Here is a 20,315-nt window from a genome sequence, read left to right as displayed (position 1 = left end):
GGAGACTATGTTAGAGAACGCTGCTATTAACTTAGAGAATGTATGTGTCATCATGAACAGAGTGTAGGAATGTCATCATTTCAGATGCTTTTGGTGAGGTATCAGAAGAAACATTATTGTACACTGAAAGAAGGGTGATCCTTGTGAGAAAGTGGCAGAAAACTTGGCCAAACTGCTTCCTAATGTTTGGTGGAAGGTAGAATTTGTGCTTGATGAACTTGGATATTTAACTGGAAAGATTTCAAAGCAAAATGTGGAAAATTGGACTGTTTCCTGGTTGCTTAATTAAATGAGAGGAAAGATATATATATTGAGGAAGGACTTGTACAGTAAAAAGAACCAGAACATGATGATTTGAGAAATTCTCAACCTATCCAGAGAGTGTACTCTGGAGACAAGGCCAAGAGTGTGACTAGACCAACCTTTGCTGAAGAGGTTATGTGTGTGACTCAGGGATCCAAGCAAGCATCTCAGCAGAGGCCAGGAGTAGACATGGATTTTTCAGAAAGGATATGTGGAGAATACGCTTGTGTAGTGATGTGGATCTCATGACATATACACAAGATCAACAGAATTTTTTAGACCATTATATCAGCAGAAACACTGATGGCTTGTACTGGAGGGCACAGAGGTGGGCTGAAAGGATAGAGCCTGTTGGAATTTTAGGATTCCACAGGCAAGAGATAGGCTGATAGAGCCACACATCTATACACATGTTCTACCCTTGAAGAAAAAGAAAGAATGGTTCCAAATAAAACAGCAGGAGCGGAGGTCAGAGAAGCACCAGAGGAGGGCCCAATTTGGTCCCGTCAGGCCCTGAGAAATGGACTGGCTCAGTCATTACAGGTAATAGAGAGCAGATGAAGTCACAGAGAATTACTGTCAGGCCTTGAAAACTAATGGATGTTTTGTTGCTGTGCTGCAGACCAATGATCCCTTTATTTCTTCAGTTTACCCTTTTTAGGAATGGAGATGTCTAGCATATGGATACTCACCATTGTCCTTTGGAAATAGATAACTTGTTTTCTGATCATATGTCACAAGTAAGCAGGAAGTTTTCCAGATGTGATCACACTTAGCGTCTCACCTATACCCAGATCAGATCAGATCGCTGGGTTGGGGAATGTCTGGCCCATTAGCAATATAAGTGGCCGTGAAATCATTTGGTCTGGCCCTGCCAAGGCAACCACAGGTGTGACTTGAGATTCAATAAATCTATAGCAGAGTAATTTTTAAGTCGGTAATTTTTTATGGTCCATGAATGATGTTATATGTGTGCAAATGACCCTTGGCAGTCGAAAGGTTTCCCACCGCTGAGTGATGTTTGGAACTTTTTGAGTTGATGCTCTTCAGAGAGAGCATGGCCATGCTGATGCCTTAATTTTGAACTTACAGTCTCCAGAACTGTGAGAGAGAAAAATTCTATTGCTTTAGATCACCAATTTGCCAGGATTTTCTTACAGTATGCCTAAGAAATAGATTAATCAAAAAGAAATAGTGGCTCTAATAATGGTAGACAAAGTAGGTTTCAGGGCAAAGAGTATTGCCAGGGATAAAGAGATTCATTTGATGATGATAAAGGGGTGACGTCATCAATTTGTCCAGAGGACACAGCAACTGTAAACTTTTAAGGATCTAATAACAGGGGCCAGCACTGTAGTGTAGTAGGCTAAACCTTAGCGTGCAGTGCCAGCATCCCATATGGGTGCCGGTTCATGTCCTAGGTGTTCCTCTTCCATCCAGCTCTCTTCTGATGGCTTGGGAAAGCAGTAGAAGATGGGCCAAGTGTTTGGGCCCCTGCTCTTGTGTGGGAGACCCAGCGGAAGCTTTTGCAGTCATATCGACCCAGCTCCAGCCATTGCAGCCAGCAGATGGAAGACCTCTCTCTCTCTGTCACTCCCTCTGTCTATAATTCTACCTCTCAAATAAATAAATAAATCTTTTTGAAAAAAGAATCTAATAACAGAGATTCATAATACATGAAGTAAAAACTGATACCAGAGATAGGCAAATCCACAATAGTCAGAGATTTTAACATTCATTGCAAAATAGAACAAATGTATGGGAAATCATTAAGGATATAAAAGATTTGAGCAACTTGACCCAATTTGACCTACTTGACATTTAGGGAACATTATACCAATAGCAGAATACATACTCTTTTCAAATGCATGTAGAACAGTCAACAAAATAAACCATACTTTGTAAAACAAGCCAAAATGGATCTGAAAGTATCTAAGTGATACAAAGTAGGCAAATAAACAAACTAATTTAATTAGGAATCAATAACAAGAAATCTCAAAATATTTGAAACTACAATAATACATTTGAAAATAATCAATGGGTCAAATAAATTTGATAGAAAAAAAGTATTTAGCTTTATAGAAGTGCAGCATATCAGAATGTGATGCCAATTCCCCTAAAGCAATATTTGGAAGCCTTAAGGCACTCACCCTGCTGGGTTGCAAACAAATGTCCCAAATCAATGACTTCAGCTTCCACATAAAGGATCTACAGAAAGAAGAGCTAATTAAATACAAAATACGTGGAAGAAAGGAAATAATAAAGATCACAGTGGAATAGGAAACAGAAAAAGCAACAGAAAATTAATGAAACCAAATGCTGGTACTTTGAGAAGATCAATAAAATTGCTAAACCTCTAGCTAGACTGATTGGGAAGGAGAAAACAATTTATTAACATCAGAAATGAAAAATATGACATCATCAGAGATTTTGCAGATATTAAAAGAATTGTGAATATTATGAACAACTTTTTGCTAATAAATCTGACAACTTAAATCATGGTATCAACAAATGTTTTCTATAAAGAACCAGATACTTTAGGTTTTGAAGCCTACACGTGGCCTATGTCACATTTTTTTTTCAACTTTTAAAATTGTGAACAGGCTCACTTGGCTAATCCTCCACCTGCTGCGCCAGCACCCCGGGTTCTATTCCCGATTGGGGCACCGGATTCTGTCCCGGTTGCTCCTCTTCCAGGCCAGCTCTCTGCTGTGGCCCGGGAAAGCAGTGGAGGATGGCCCAAGTGCTTGGGCCCTGCACCCGCATAGGAAACTAGGAGGCAGCACCTGACTCCTGGCTTTGGATAGGCACAGTGTGCCAGCCATAGCGACCATTTGGGGGGTGAACCAACGAAAGGAAGACCTTTCTCTGTCTCTCTCTCTCACTGTCTAACTCAGCCTGTCAAAAAAACTTTTAAAAAAATGTAAACAAACGTTTTTAGGGGTGGGAATTTGACATAGCACTTAAGATGCCTGCATTCCATATCAGTGTGCCTAGGTTTAAGTCCTAGCTCCACTGCTGATTCCAGTTTCCTGCTCATGTGCAGCTAGGGCGGCGGCAGATGACAGCTCAAGTAATTGAGTCCCTGCCACCCATTTGGGAGACTTGGATTGAGCTCCTGGATTCTGGCTTTGGTCTGTCCAATCCCATCCATTGCAGGCCTTTAGAGAGTGAAACAGCAGACAGGAGCACTTTCTCTCCCTCTCTCCCTCTCTCAATCTCTCCCTCTCTCCCTTCCTCATCTCTATCTCTACCTCTATATCTCTCAAGTGAATGAATAAAATAACCATTCTTAGCTTGCCCTGACTCAAATGACATGGACATCCCATGAAAAATGAATTTTCATAACCCACTAAACAAGAAATAGATAAGTTGAATGTGAATGGCCTATACTTAATAAGAAATTATATTTGAAACTTCTTACCAAGAACACTCCAGATCAGAGCACTGCACTGGTAAATGTATCTAATATTTAAGAAATAAATAGCAATCCTATATAATCTTCTAAAAACAAGATTGTGAGAGTAGTCTCACAGGTACAAATTTACCAGATCCTACATTTTAGATGTATGTGGTTTTTCTTTTTTTAAACAGGCAGAGTGGACAGTGAGAGAGAGAGAGAGAGAGACAGGTCTTCCTTTGCTGTTGGTTCACCCTCCAATGGCCGCCACAGTCGGCGCATTGCTGCCTGCGCACCGCGCTGATCCAAAGGCAGGAGCCAGGCGCTTATCCTGGTCTCCCATAGGGTGCAGGGCCCAAGCACTTGGGCCATCCTCCACTGCACTCCCTGGCCACAGCAGAGAGCTGGCCTGGAAGAGGGGCAACCAGGACAGAATCCAGCGCCTAGAACCTGGTGTGCCGGCACCGCTAGGCGGAGGATTAGCCTATTGAGCCACGACGCCGGCAGATGTATGTGTTTTATTGAATGCCAGTTATATCTTAGTAACCTGAGAGAAAGAGGAGGCAGAAGAAAGCTTCCTTAGGGCATCCAAAGAAGAGTCAGCAGGGCCAGCACTGTGGCCAAGCTGGTAAAGCCTCTCCATGCAACACTAGCATCCCATATGGGTGGCGGTTCATGTCCTGGCTGCTCTACTTCTGATCCAGTTCTCTGCTAATGCCTGGGGAAAGCAGCAGAAGAGACCCAAGTGTTTGTGTCCATGTGGGAGACCAGGATGAAGTTTATGGCTCTTGGCTTCATCCTGGCCCAGCCTGGCCACTGCAGCTATTTGGGGAGTGAACCAGCAGATGGAAGATCTCTCTCTCTCTCTCTCTCTCTCTCTTATTATCCCCCCTCTCCTCCCCCTCCCCCTTCCCTCCCTCTCTCTCTCTACCTCCCTCTCTCCTTCTCTCTCCCTCTCTCTCTGACATTCAAATCAATAAAATAAATTTAAAAATTTTTAAGAGTCAGTGTGTAAAAGTTAGTTTTGCACACTTCTTGGAAATCTAGCTTCAGACTATTAAATCAGCCTTACCAAGTGAAATGAATTTTGCATGAATGACATGGCCTCTATGGTGATGAATGTTCACCCTTGGAGGCAACTGGTGAAGGGTAGTTGGGGTGGAGGAGTGGGGCTGCACCTCAGGTGATATGAAGTCACCTGTACAGGGGTGTTGGCTTTACTATAGCTCCCCTGGTGGATAGGAGGTCCATGTACAGCACTGGGGAGACCACCCAGCTTGCTGTCCTTTTGCTGTGGCTGCCTGATCCCTGGGCTGCACACATATTCATGCCACGGGCAAATGACACACTGACTTTATGTGGCAGCTGAGCTAAGAGTGTCCTTGGTGCTGAGTGTCCAGGGTGCAAGGCAGGTGCTCTGTTCCCTCGCTGCAAAGTCCACCACTGATCATGCTACTGTGTTCCTCATCAGGCCTGTTTCTATCCACCTTCAGACTCCAGTGTGCTCATGGAACTCTTGCTCTTCTGTGTGTTTTTCTTTTTAGATATAAACATCCTTAAACTGAACTGCATTATTCTGTAACTTAATCTTTTTATCACTAAGCATGCCTTGTAATTCTGTCAGTTTTAGAACACCTAGCTTATTCTTTCTAACTACTCCATAGATTTTTCTACAATAGCCATAGCACAGTTTATTTAGCCATTACCTTATTTGTGGGCAGTTAGGTTGTTTCTGTTGCAGGCAGTGTGATGATGGATGTCGTGTCTGTGCCTTCTTGTGCACGTGGGAAAGGTGGATCCCTAGAAGCAGTGTAAGCTAACCTTTAATCCTACACCTCTGAGTAATATCATTTTACCCCATGTCCCTATATAAATATCATTCTATACCCATTTCTGTTCTCAAAACTAATGCATACAGACCTTTCTCATAGAAAGATTCTGTGCCTGCAAACTGCTGAGATAAATGCTTATCGATCTGTGAGTAAAGCGGGGAAGTGAAACATTTTTCTTAGATCCCTGTTCTCTTATTTTGGCCTTAACATTTCTATAGCTCAAGATCCACCCCAGATTGTTACCATACTTTTGATGTCTCTTGCTCATAACTATATATGCAGTTTGTTTCATTTCCTTATTTTCACTGTGTGTTTTAGAACTGGACAGGGCTGGATTCAAATGTACTTGAATTCTCGGAGCCTCAATTTTCTTATCTGAAAAAAGGATATAAGAATTAATTACTCCCTTATGGTGTTTGGGAGAATGAAATAGACAGTGTATATAAAGTGCTAAGCATAATAGTGAAAACAGTGTATGTACAAATAAATTAGTGGGTATTATGGATTAAATGTTAAAACACTATAATATAAATTGCACCCAAATCTATTAGAGTGTTACAATGTTTTGAATATTGAGGGTATTTTTAGTAATAGCAGTTTCTCAATCTAGCTTTGTCATTCATGGTCTGTCTTTTCAAGGAGCTTACTATTTGTCCACCTCCACAGAATTACACATACCCTTTTTAGCCTGACAAGTGTGTTAAATGCCATTAGAGTTGGGTCTAAGTTTGGTAAGCTCTTAGTAATCTCAAGGATGCAAAAGACCTTAAAAGATTTATCTGTCCCAACCACTCATTCCCAAAGTGCACAGACTTTGTCTAACACTTTATTTCTTAGGACTGCTAATTCAACTGCATAAGTGGTGGAAATATCCTTAATTTCCAGAGTTGTATTACTTAATTTTCTTCTATCTGCAAAGTCATTCAGGTGATTAATTTTCAATTATTCCCAGCATAACTTGGAAGACCTGAAAAAAGCTCTTTTCAGTGACTCAACATGTTCAATTTATTGGGCACTTTGCTCCAACCACTCTGTGCTCTGAGTATTGGTGATAGAGATGTACAAAAGGTGACCAGTTCCTGCCCTTGTGGGATTTACAGCGCAGCGTGAGAGACAAACAGTGATGAAGTAGAGTTGAGTTGAGGTCTGGATTTATGAGACACAAGCATTTCGCTGGTTCTAATGAGGCTGATATTGACCATGTGCTCCAGGAATTCCTAAACCGAGAGGCAGATCTGTCACAATCACGGGCTTCCTACCTTTGGCATTGTATAAATATGCAGTAAATAAGCAAACGTTGTTATACACTGCACAGCACTGCTAGAGCTACCTCTAGTTTAAGCATTTTTTCCCAAAAATTTTGATCACAAGGTACTCTACAAATATACCATTTCTTTCTTGCTTAAAAATTCATACATGCACACACATACACATGCATGTATGCGTGCACATACATACACATATATAACTAAAAAGGAAAAATTTATAGCTTTCAGTGGGGAAGGGATTTAAATACTGAAACCTTTAATTTGTACCAATAATTCATATACAGCTATATGGGGTGAAAAAGGTTAATGATAGAATTTTTTTAAGTATGTTCCATTGACTATAAATGGCAGATCTGACAGTTAAAATGAAAATTGTTCCAGAAGAAACTTTAGTCAAACTAATTATTTGAGACGTTGTAAGGATGTATAATTATATTCTTCACCTTTTAAAAAAAGTTTTATTACAAATGTGCTTTTAAAGAACAAGTAGAGAAATAAAAGCCGTAATTGTTCTTAATTATAGCTAACTGTAATTGCACTCAATTGCAATATGCTGAATATCACCAATGGCTAAAGAAATCCTGGCATACAGACAGTGCGCCCACATTCATGAGATGTGGTATAGTTTTATGAATATTCTGTTATCTATAATTTAGCTCTTTTACTGTTGATTCCATTTACATTGGTTTTTTTATTTTTTATTTTTTTAGTGATTATAAGGATATAATTGTCATCTGTGAATGTGCTGGAGGTTGTGGATTTCATCTGGGGTTGTTTCAAAATTCCCATTGCCACAAAAAAAGACGCGTTGGGGATTGTTAAATAAGAGATTTGGACAGAACCCACCATGGTTGAATACACTGAATACACAGATTTGAATGTTCAGAGGTAATAATGAATAACCACATTTAATTTATCCAGCGGGGTCCAAGAAGCAACCTGGAAAATCTGAAGGCTCTAAAATAGCCTTGGCTACCCCTCAGCGGACAGCTCTCAGAGTACTGTTATTTCAGATGTGTAAAATTGTCCCATCAATGGGAGAATTATCTCCTTTCTCTGCCCTTCCTGGTCAGGACTCAAATCAAGTTGTGTTCCTGCCCATACAGCTGATGCTGTGCCTGCCTATAGTCAGAAGGACTGGGCCTCAGTCCCTGAGCTGACCATCCCTTTACTCTGCAAAATGAGAGCTGCTCAGTGCCATTCTGCACCTTGTCAAACACTGACTACATTTTTTAAAGGAAGTAATTATGAGGCGGGTGTTAGACCTACGTGTTAAGATGCACGGGTTTCATATTGGAGTGCTTGGGTGCAATTCCTGGCTCCAGGTCCTGACTCCAGCTTCCTGCCAGCACAGACCCTGGAGACAGCTGTGATGGCTAAAGTAATTGAGTCCCTGCCACCCACGTGGGAGACCTGGATTCAGTTCTTGGCTCCGGGCTCTCATCCTGGTCCCAGCCCTAGTGTTGTAGACATTAGGGGAATAAAACAGTAAATGGGAGTGCTCTCTGCCCCCAGCTCTTCATCTCCCTCCCTTTCAAATAAATAAATACATTTTTAAAATAAGCAAATGCATTATGGGAGAAAAGATGTGAGTTCTTTAGCTTCAGGAGAGAGGAACATTTTCTTAGGTGTTTAGAACCCTTGTTCCAAAAAGTGTAAAAAAAAAAAAAAAACACAGACCAAAGAAATATCCTCCAAATGATATCAGGACATCCTTTATTTCTTTTCGATTTCCATGGATGGGTGCCAAGAGCTTTCAGTCCTGTAGGCAGAATCAGCCATGACACAATTCTGCTGCATCTTTTTAAGAGAGAGAGAGAGAACAACAACAACAACTTTTCACGTAGCCCTATTCCCTAACTGCAGATTGGAAGGCAGATCCAGGTAGAGGGAAGCCCACTGAGGGACTCTCTTTTTGACAGGGGCCACCACAGCTACACTACCTTCCAGTATAGTTGTATCTGAACTTTTCTTTGGAACATCCAATGGATGCAAGCAGGACCAACCATGCTCAATTCCAGTGAGTGTTTCTCAAACCCTTACAACACCTGGCTGGAGAAAGTAATAGGACTGTGAGCTCATCTGAAACATACCAGAGCCCAGGAGCTGGTGGGACCCTTCTCTTGGTGTTTTTCATGAAATCACTTCATCCCAGATAGAGTCTGACAGTGTCTCTCAGAGGCCTGCTTCTTCTTTTTTCTCTTTACTCCCTCTCCTAGAGTCTCCCATGTATCTTCTGCCCTCTGCAGCCTTCATGCAGGTCAGTTTTCACCCTGGGAAAATGCACAAGGAATACTGTGGAATCCCCTTTCACAGCAGTAACGCTTGCCTTTTAGGTTCTTGGGAAGGAAATCATCCCTATCGGTCATGTCTTTGGCATTGGTTATTGTGCTAATGAATTCTGTCTGAATTTGTGTCACCAAAGACTCCAGCACCCCTCCTCCCCAGAGGATGCAAAGAATCTGCTACTTGTCACTCTGCATTCATTTGTATCAGTGTTTATGACTATGTCTTCCCAGCTACATGGCCAACCTCGTAAAGGAGGGAATCCATGTTTATTTAGTTCCCTATTTAATCTCCAACACATAGAGGCTGGCACATAGTAGGAGTTGTAGAAATATTTGTTGAACAAATTAATAAATGTTAATGAATTCAGTACCGATACTTGTTGGTTGATGGATTAGGCCATTAGTCAAACATTACAATGCAAGCTGGTATTTGCAAATCCCTCTTTGATCCAGAAATTACCCAGAGTAGGGATGATTTTCTCTAATTAAGAGGACTTATTGGTGATATTATGTCCCTGGGAACTAATAGAGAAAAATTGGGCATTACTACAAAATGGGCATCCTTTTAAACTGATTTATCCTAGAAAAATTTTATTTTTGATTCATATTTCTTTGTAGTTTCCCCCTCAAGAAGCTCAGTTAAGAATTGCAGTACAGCTTACAGCACAATAATCCATGATATTAAGTGCAGAGTTATTTTTATAAACTCATCCTCTGCCCTTTGCAGAGCATATTATTTGAAGGAAAAGACCTCTTTTTATTTATTTTAGAGATATCATTTTGTTAACAGATCTTTAAAGAAACACATGTACACACTGCCTTACTTGTGTTGCTGTCTTTTCTTCATGCTCTGTGTTTGCTTTTCATCTCTGAGAGTGAAAGTTGGTAAGTGAAACATAATGTACCATTTCTAGGCTCTGTGACTGTCTCCCAGCGCTGGGTACATTTGCCATCAATAAAGCCCAAAGAAGTGAGTTTGGATGTACGTGAATTGTTAGTAACGGCCGATCCGGGCACTCGGAGGGCTGCATTATTTAACTGTGGTAGAATCATGGTGCATTAGGAGTGTGATGAATACACATGCCCAAGTGTGCATGGAGATCTTGTCCTCGTAATGCCACTGCAGTGTCAGGCAGGCCTCCTCTTAGCTGGAGTCCTGAGCAGAGTGTCACGATGACATTTTTGAAAGAAAAGCAAACAAAAGTCTTGACGCCATCTCAAAATGATGGAAGGGACAGCAGTGCCATCTCAACGGTGGCCGCCTTTACAGATGAGTTATGACCAGATGGGCTCTTTTGCTGAGTGGATTAAGAGCAACCTTTGGCAGTTCAGTTTTCAAGGCACTTCGAGCATTAGAACATAGACAAAGGCACACATTTGTAGCTGTGTTCCGGGAAGATAACTAAAATAATATGAATAAATCCTAGTAAGGACCCAGAATAGGGCTCCTAAAATGAAACACTATCAGAAAGATAGTGGATCAGAGATTAGATTTGATTATTTTAATTGAAGCAACTCTTCTAATGTTTTAGCATGCATACCTGCCTACTGTTAGAAGCCTGTTGCTAGGTCCACACTCCCAATGGCCTCATTTACTAGGGGATGTGGTGGATGGAAGGTCAGTCTCAGAGCAGACTTGGGTCCCATCTGGAGATTCATCAGGAAATCAAAATACCAAGTGCACTGAGTAATTTAAAGAGAAACTCTGCTTTGTAAACTTTTTTTTTAATGGAGAGGTATAGAACGATTAGTCCCTATGAACACAGGCCAGGCAGAAGGAAGTTGGAGTAGTGACTGGCATGAAGCTAAGCTAAAGGCAGAAGCACTACGGTGAGCATGGCTGGCTACCCTTGCATCGATGTCTACACAGGAGTGCACTGGGGAGGCTGGTCTCTGTAGTCCTATGAAACAGATCTTGTTTAGCTCTACCATATTCTAAGTGATCGGTGAGTTTCTCTAAGGATCTTGTCTCCCCTTTTAGTCTGCCAGCATTTTGAATGTTCAGATGCAGACTGCCTGATTTTTAATGAGGTTGCAGCAACACCTACCTAAAATTGGCTGCTTCATGAAGAGGGGGCTCAAAGAATGGCGTGTGAAAAGAGGGACATGCAATAGGGCAAAATATAGAAAGAGGCATAGGAAACCAGGGTGAAGATTGAAGAGGCTGTGTTGGAGGCCCTCACATTTTCCCTCAGTCACCCTATCAGAGAGCTGTTTTAGGAACACCCTATGTAAAAATAAAAGCCCCATGATACCCCTGCCTTGACTGCCTATCTCCCTCTAACTTGCTTCACTCTTCTTCACCGCATAAGCTGTGTCAGGTAGTGAAATGCATTTACTTGCTTATTTTGTTGTCTTTCTCTCCCTTCTAGAATGCAAAGTTTCTAATAGTGGGACCTTTTTTCTGGTTGATTCCCTGTGATAGCACAGACCCCAGAGTGAAAGGATGAGTATAAAGCATACAAGCACACTTCAAAAAGTCCATGGAAAATAGAACTAAAAGATAAGATGATTGGGGGCGGCACCGTGTGCAGTAGGTTAATCCTTTGCCTGTGGCACCAGCGTCCCTTATGGGCGCCGATTCTAGTTCTGGCTACTCCTCTTCCCCAGCTCTCTGCTGTGGCCAGGGAAAGCGGTAGAAGATGGCCCAAGTGCTTGGACCTCTGCAACCATGTGGGAGACTGGGAAGAAGCACCTGGCTCCTGGCTTCAGATCGGCGCAGCTCCGGCCGTTGCAGCCATTTGGAGAGTGAACCAATGCACGGAAGACCTTTCTGTCTCTCCTTCTCACTGTCTATAACTCTACCTCTCAAATAAATAAATAAATAAAATCTTTTAAAAAAAAGATAAGATTATTTCTGGTCAAAAATATTTTGAATTCAGCCATAGTTTTCTCATAATATGCACTTTCCTGAACTTTTCGAAAAGACTTCGTATGCATGGGTTTCGATTTTTTTTTTTTTTTTTTTTTTGGACAGGCAGAGTTAGACAGTGAGAGAGAGAGACAGAGAGAAAAGTCTTCCTTTTCCATTGGTTCATCCCCCAAAATGGCCGCTACGGCTGGTGCGCTGCACCGATCCAAATCCAGGAGCCAGGTGCTTCCTCCTGGTCTCCCATGAGGGTGCAGGGCCCAAGCACTTGGGCCATCCTCCACTGCACTCCCGGGCCACAGCAGAGAGCTGGACTGGAAGAGGAGCAACGGAGACAGAATCTGGCACCCCAACCAGGTCTAGAACCCGGGGTGCTGGTGCCACAGGCGGAGGATTAGCCAAGTGAGCCATGGGGCGCCGACCTGGGTTTCAAATTTGTTTGTCCCAAAATAAACTTACCTTTCAATTCCATTGTCCACAAACTTTCTTTTGTTTTGTTAAGATTTATTTTACTTGTTTGAAAGGCAGAATTAGAGGGGCTAGAAAGAGAGATCTTCTCTCCTCTCCAAATGGCTACAATGGCCAGGGCTGGGCCAGGAGCTCTTTCGGGTCTCCCACGAGGGTGCAGGCCCAAGCACTTGGGTCCTCTTCCTCTGCTTTCCTAGGCACGTTAGCAGGGAACTGGATCAGGAGTGGAGCAACAAGAACTCAAAGTGGTACCTGTATGGGATGCCAACATTGCAACAACCCATTACACCACAACACCAGCCCCAATCCACAAACTTTCTGATGCACCCTCGTACTTTACACATTTGTGGCTTTATATACTGAGCTACAGTATGACATCATTATTAAAAGCATGGGCATGGCAGGCTGAATGCTGGGGCTCATTTGAAATCACAACTGTCATTAGCTGTGTGGACTTAGGAAGTTACTTAACATTTGTGTTAAATAACTCAGTGTCATCTCAGTCATGGTTTAATAATAATAATTTCTTCATGCAGTTTTTATAAGGATTATGGAAATGGCCTAGAAAAGTGGTTGATGTTAGTTAAGGCCCCAGTCCATGAGTGTGTGTGTCAGTGCATAATGCTAGCCTTTACCATGTAAGAATAATTGCTTGTATTTACATACAGACACGTACACACACACACACATATTTTGATGAAGGGGTAAAGTGAGAGAGAAGAAATAAAGAAGGAGTAGAATAAAAAAGGGAGCTGAATGACTGGAGGGAAGATTGGTGTTTTTAGGCTTCCTTGAACAGAGAAGAACCTTTCATCTCTAAGGTGTTTGGTTATCTCAGCTAAGGTTCACCACACAGGTTGAGCAGCCCTAGCCTGAAAATCTGAAGCTTTCTGGACATCAGTATAACACCACCAGTGGAAAATTCCACACTGGACCTCATGTGAATGGTCACAGTCAAAACATGAGTCCACTGAAAATATTGTACAACATTACCTTCAGGCCATGTGTATATGGAACACATGGAACATACATGAATGTCGTGTTTAGATTTGGGTCCCATCCCCAAGAAATGGCATTATGTATATGCGATATTCCAAAATGTGGGAAAAAAACCTAAAATCTAAAACACTTTTGGTTCCATGCATTTCAGATAATAGATATTCAACTTGTATAAGAAAAAAAATTAACTGTCCTATGTTAATATGTGGGTTTATAATGATAACTTTAACTCACTTATTATCTATGTATTTTTGGTAAATGGATCCAACTTGAAAGACCTACATGGGGCTAGCATTGGGGCACCACAGTGAAGTGACAGTTCAAGGCTAGGTCCAAGCCAGCTCCCTGCTGATGCACCTGGGAATGCAGCAGATGATGGCCCAAGTGCTCGGCCCCTGCCATCCATGTAGGAGACATGGATGAAGTTCCAGCCTCCTGGCTTTGGCCTACCCCAGCCCCAACTGTTGCAGCCTCTTGGGAGTGAACCAATGGATATAAGATCTTTCTCCCTGTGTCTTTTCCTCTCTCTCTGTCACTCTGCCTTTCAAATAAACAAATAAGTCATTAAAAAAAAACCTACAATTTTCTTCAAACAGTTGACATCAAAAGAAAGAAGGGAGGAGAAGGGAGAAGGGAAGGGGAAAGAGAGAGAGAGAAAGAAGGGAAGATCTGTTCTGTTGTAATACACTCACCCTCAATTAAAAAATAAAACCTTTCTCCTTCTACAAAGAGAACATTAAATCATTTGCAGGACAGGCAATAAAATAAAATGTACTTTGCCATTAAAAATATAAGTATTTGTATTTTTTGAAGAATCAAAGTTTCCATTAGAGGAAAATATTTCCAGGTCTTGAAAATATTTATCATGCTGACACACAATTAGCATGGGGTCTCATGTCCTCTGTTTTATGGTTGTCAGCTAATTTTGGAACTGGCATGCTGCACAGAAATAGAAGGTATACTGTTGCTAAAACACTTCCTAAAAAAAGAACTGTTTGCAGGGTTCAGGAATGGGGAAGGGTAGGGGAAGAGGAAGAAGAGCGTTATTTCAGACAACTAATAAAAGTTGGCATCACTCCTTACTTACAGTGACAAATGTTCTGCACATTTAAAATTAGGGTTTTGTTTTAAGTAATGCTAAAAGTACAAACTGTGTAACACACATGGGACACTCACCTGCTATGGAAGGTATTTGTCTCTTGGTTTGTCACTTTGATAAAAATTGAATTTATAGCACAACTTTAGATTTGCAGAGAGCTTTCCTGTTTGCTCACCTTGATGATCACATCGGGAACCTTAGCTGGGAGGGCAGTGTTATCATTACACTCAGGGACCTAGAGACCACCAGCGGCCAAAGGCATCTCCCAGGGTCCAGGACCTCTTAGGGGCACGTGCTCTCCAACATCTCAGTCTTCTTCCTAGCTCCTGGGACAATTCTCTCTCTCAGAACATATGATTTCACTTTGTCATTTCTTTGTCATTATTTTCATTCAATTTTTAGCAGTTTGCTCTCTTCTTAAAATTGGATTATCATGGTAAAGATAATGAAGGAAAGGAAATTAGGGCAATTAAACTCCTAATACTGCTATAGCTACAACAAGCAATTTTGGAAAATGAATTTAAAAGACTGGAGCTACCTGTCTCTTGGTTCTGTTACACTCATATTTCTACTGAGAGTCAGGGTGTGCCAGGTACCACGTATTCAAAATTTTGACTAGGATGTGATATTTGACTTAGAGGAAATTTCTATAGTAAAAAACCAAAACCCACCCATCACTTTGTGCTTTATATGATCTCCTCTACTGGAGTGTAAACACTTGGCAAGACGGATCAGGATCTAAATTCATCTTGGTACCTTTCCTCATACCCAGAATTGTGTGTGCTGGACATATGTTAAGTGCTTAGTAAACTGGTTGAGGGATACTTAAATAGTTGGTAGTAGGATGGATTGAATTAAAGGATAAGTTTACATTGTTGCAAAATATTTGAAATCCATGTATAGATTTTCATAATACACATTTTTCCATGAACTTTTTAAGAACCATCACATTAGTTAATGAAGATGATTTATGCTAGTACAAATAATATACATTGCAATATATAAAAATACATAGTGCATAAGTTCCTTCAAATGGGTTATGGATAAGCAATATCTATAAGACATACAGCATATTAGGCTGAAATTATTTTCCTCAAGAGATTCTTTACAATAGTTATGGATACATGAAACTTAGATGATTTCTTAGCAATAATAAATGGATAAAAATGATCAAAGCCTGTTTCAAAACTCTAGTGTTTGCAGATCTCAAAAAGAGTGATTGGGAGCAGACATTTAACCTAGGAGTAAAGACATCTTTGTCCCACAACAAAGTACCTGGATTTATTTCTTGTTTCTAGTTCCTGACTTCAACTTCCTGCTAAGGCAGACCCTGGGAGGCAGCCATGATGGCTCAAGTAATTGGGTTCCTGTCACCTATGTGGGAGACCTGGATTGGGTTCCTGGCTCCTGGCTTTAGCCTGGCCCTATCTCAGCCATTGCAGGCACTTTGGAGAGTGAACCAGTGAATCAGAGTGTCTTCTGTGTGTCTTTGTCTCTTCTCCCTCCTTCTCCTTCCACCTGCTACTTCTTTCTCCTCTTCCTCCTCCTCCCTCTCTCTATCCCTCCCTCTCATATAAATGTTTGTGTTTTTGTTTTTTTTTTAACTGTGGTTGCTTGACAAGTCTTGGCTACACTGCCACTGTCAGAGTGGTTCTTTTGGACCAATATGCTCCACTCTGAAGATTTTCAATAATTACAGACATCAAATAATGGTTTTAATTCTAAAGTAAACTTTAAAGTTCATGATTGTGCATGCTAGTACTTAGTAAGTAATGAACATGACTTTTTCTCCAGGATCTTTTTCAGTAAAAAAAAATAGTGCCAACACCTTTTCTTTAAATGTGTGAGTCTACTGAATAGAGTTCTACATTGTCTTTCATACGTAAATCCTCCTGTAATTCACCACTTGGAATTTCTATTTTTAAGATGACGAAGAACTTCAAGACTTGTGAAAACCATGTTTTCTCCCAGTACTTGTAGTTGTCTTGCCCATAGATCTAATTCAACTTCAAAAAACTGAAAAATTAAGAAAATTAAGCAACTTATCATTTTTAATCTTTTCAAAGTTATCCAACTTAGTTTTATTGGAAATAAGAACTTTTCCACTTGCTTATTTCATCAGTTTCACATCATGTTTTAGAAATAGAGGTCAGTTATGAACAGGTCTATCACTCTATTGTAGCGCCTTTCCATGAGGGTGGTTTTGTCCCCAGTGAACATTTGGCAATATCTGGTGACATTATTGGTAGTCCCAAGGGGAAGAAGGGAATGGTATGATGCCCTGGTTGAGAAAGCCTGCTCACCTGTGACTTCAATGGATTGGTTATAATATATGAGCAATACAGTTTTCTTAAAGATTTTATTTATTTATTTATGTATTTGAAAGAGTTACACAGAGAAAGGAGTGGCAGAGAAAGAGAGAGAGAGAGAGAGAGAGAGAGAGAGGGAGAGAGAGAGAGAGAGATCTTCCATCCACTGGTTCACTCCCTAATTGGCGGCAATGGCTGGAGCTGTGCTGGAGCTTCTTCTGGGTCTCTCACACAGGTGCAGGGGCCCAAGGCCTTGGGCCATCTTCTACTGCTTTCCCAGGCCATAGCAGAGAGCTGGACGGAAAGTGGAACAGCCAGGTCTCGAACCAGCACCCATATGGGATGCTGGTACTTCAGGCCAGGGCATTTTTTTTTTTTTTTTTTGACAGGCAGAGTTAGCCAGTGAGAGAGAGAAACAGAGAACAAGGTCTTCCTTTTCCATTCGTTCAACCCCCCAAATGGCCGCTACGGCCGGTGCTGCACCAATCCGAAGCCAGGAGCCAGCTGCTTCCTCCTGGTCTCCCATGTGGGTGCAGGGCCCAAGCACTTGGGCCATCTTCCACTGCCTTCCCGGGCCACAGCAGAGAGCTGGACTGGAAGAGGAGCAACCGGAACTAGAACCTGGTGCCCATGCAGGATGCCGGCGCCACAGGCGGAGGATTAACCAAGTGAGCCACAGCGCCGGCTCCTAGGCCAGGGCATTAACCCGCTGTGCCACAGCACTGGCCCCAATATAGTTTTAAGGTTGCCAGGGTACTATTACTATTAAAAATACATGCTCTGGGAAGAAAAAATAAAAGAATTAAAAGATTAGTAACAGAGGTAGATAGTTGTGCCTTAATCCTGGGATGGTACTGTTACTGCAATGAAGCTTTAAATATGGATCTAACCCTCAAGGTCAGGAAGGTCAGAAAAGGTCATTGAATTATTCTTGATAAGCAAAACAAATGTTTATTGAGTACTAATATTTGTTGGTGTCATGTGACAAATGGTAACTAATACACATTTAAAATACAGATGGATACTTTAGCTGTGTTGCATTATTAAGAAAAACTAAAGAGAAGGGCCCTTTTTAGCTGGGATACTAATAATTCCAGATTCTGTTTGGAAAGGGAAGTTTATTACACAGGCTTTACATTTTTACAAGTCATGAGTATGTGTGAATCATTCAACAATAGAGTAGACGAGGCCATCCACTGTGGTTTTGTTGAAGGAATGGGAACTTTCTTCTCAAAGCCACTGTCTAAAGCAGTCAAAACTGAAGGTTTGGGGCTAGCACTGTGGCGTAGCAGGTAAAGCCACTGCCTGCAGTACCGACATCCCATATGGGTGCCAGTTCGAGTCCCAGCTGCTCCTCTTCCCATCCAGCTCTCTGCTATGGCCTGGGAAAGCAGTAGAAGATGGCCCAAGGCCTTGGGCCCCTGCACCTGCATGGGAAATCCAGAAGTTCCTGGCTCCTGGCTTCAGATCAGCGCAGCTCCAGCCGTTGTGACCAATTGGGGAGTGAACCAGTGGATGGAAGTCTCTCTCTCTCTGTAACTTTGACTTTCAAATAAGTAAATATATCTTTTAAAAAGAAAAAGCTGAATGATTGCTATTATATGATTACTTTGAAGAGAGCATTTCTGTGGGAGCTAAACTTATACTACTGCTTCCTTAAAGTGACCAGTTTCTTTTCTTTTCTTTTTTTTTTTTTTTTTTTTTTTTTTTGGACAGGCAGAGTGGACAGTGAGAAAGAGAGACAGGTCTTCCTTTTCCGTTGGTTCACCCCACAATGGCCGCTGCGGCCAGCGCACCGTGTCCAATCCGAAGCCAGGAGCCAGGTGCTTCTCCTGGTCTACCCATGCAGGTGCAGGGCCCAAGCACCTGGGCCATCCTCCACTGCCCTCCCTGGCCACAGCAGAGAGCTGGACAGGAAGAGGAGCAACCGGGACAGAATCCGGCACCCCGACTGGGACTGGAACCCGGGGTGCCAGCGCTGCAGGTGGAGGATTAGCCTGTTGAGCCACAGCGTCGGCCAAAGTGACCAGTTTCTATCAGAGGCAGTAAATGCGAGAGAGGGCTAGAAGCTGGGAGGGCCAAAGAAGGTTCATGGGGGAGGAAGTCTTTTATTTGGATTGACAAGCTGAGTAAAGAAAATGTTAGGTTAAATCTGATACTCTTCACCAGGGTTGACAAATTAGCTTTAAGAAGTCCCTGAGCCTTCAGTAATTGTGCATCATGTTTTGCGTTTACATGTATATTGTCATTTTTTCTAAATGCGGTGTTCATATCTTTAATGAGCTTCCTATAGAGGCTATATGGCCCGAAGAAGATTATACACCATTATTCCTAAGAATTACACCTTTAATCCCTAGGTCTAAAGTTAGGCCCTCCTCTGCTATTAAAATATCTCAACATAAAACCTCAATCTCCTCCCTTTACTCTTTGCTCCTTTTATTTCCAAGAACACATCTCTGATTGAAAGACAAGATATGGCAATTAGGGGAAAGTTGGCTTGAAATTTGTCTCTGGTCATTTCTATAGACATGTTCTAAAGCCTTTAATTAGTGAGTCTTCTTTTGTGCTATTTGAATTATCATAGCATCGGTCTACAGCAGTACCAATTGGTAGGACATTATAACAAAGCAATGGAAAGCAGTGGTTTTCTGCTAAAGGAATCACGTTTTTGCTGTCCATGTTCCTTTGTAAACCTCAGGTGAGAGAGATCAACATGAAGGAACACCCCCCAAAACACTGTTCCTAGATGATTCTTAGAAAGAAAGCAATTCCTGGTACTTTGTTTAACTGGCAAGTATCTAAAAGGTGGCTTAGATTTTTTTCCTCTGAATGTTGTAAATTTTTAATTTTAATGTTTTAAGCTCAGTTACGTTCTACCACCAGAAAGCAGAGGCAGATAGTTTACATGGGTGTAAATTTCCTTGGAAAGTAACCATTGAAATGTCTATGAGAATTAATTAGAAAAATGATTAGTCAATTTTCAATTTCCAAACACCTGTGTGCACAGTCTTCTTCACACTTATGTTCCTGTATTACCTTGGGGCATTCTATTATGCAATTAGACAAATTTGTATAATTTATCAAAATAAGTTTGATCATTCTTATATTCTTTTTTTCCTACAGAGAGACTGCCACAGAGTTAGCTGGAAGTCTACCAAGGTAAGCAAGCTGGCTTTGTCTGTTCTATACCTGATTTCTGATACTCACAGAAAGAAGCAGAAAGGCCTCTTTGAGAGATCTTCTCATTTTCTTTTCCTCACATTGGATTTTAAGGCCTCCTATGCCATTATGTATATGCCCAAAATTATTGGGAGTCACGTATAAGTGGTGTAACCAACACATAATGAGGTTACTTAGCAAAATCATTTCATTCCTTTGAAATCCTTTTGTATATTTGGAGATGTATATCAGAGCTATATTTGCCACAGAAATCATAAAAAGACTGCTTCTTGTAATGTATGCATGGAAACTGGCAAACTA

At 41.4% G+C, this 20,315-nt stretch overlaps 1 protein-coding gene across 11 annotated transcripts in view; it reads left to right on the top strand.

Annotated features, from left to right (window-relative positions):
* CELF2 (CUGBP Elav-like family member 2) overlaps positions 1–20,315 on the top strand; it is a 939,267-nt gene that overhangs the window by 462,430 nt on the left and 456,522 nt on the right. For all 11 annotated transcript variants that reach the window (XM_051820872.3, XM_051820873.3, XM_070055754.2 and 8 more), the window contains one exon: positions 19,959–19,994. Coding sequence is in view for 4 of the 11 variants with exons in the window: in XM_070055754.2 (XP_069911855.1) it covers positions 19,959–19,994 (36 nt within the window). In the remaining 7 variants the exon portion in view is untranslated. The remainder of the gene's footprint in view (positions 1–19,958; positions 19,995–20,315) is intronic.

This window comes from Oryctolagus cuniculus, chromosome 13 (assembly GCF_051225735.1).
Source record: "Oryctolagus cuniculus isolate XC-2025 breed Fujian yellow rabbit chromosome 13, ASM5122573v1, whole genome shotgun sequence".
In the NCBI taxonomy this organism is placed as follows: Eukaryota; Metazoa; Chordata; class Mammalia; order Lagomorpha; family Leporidae; genus Oryctolagus; species Oryctolagus cuniculus.
The sequence above is the reverse complement of the archived record's forward strand: the minus strand, read 5'-3'. Positions and strand labels throughout refer to the sequence as shown.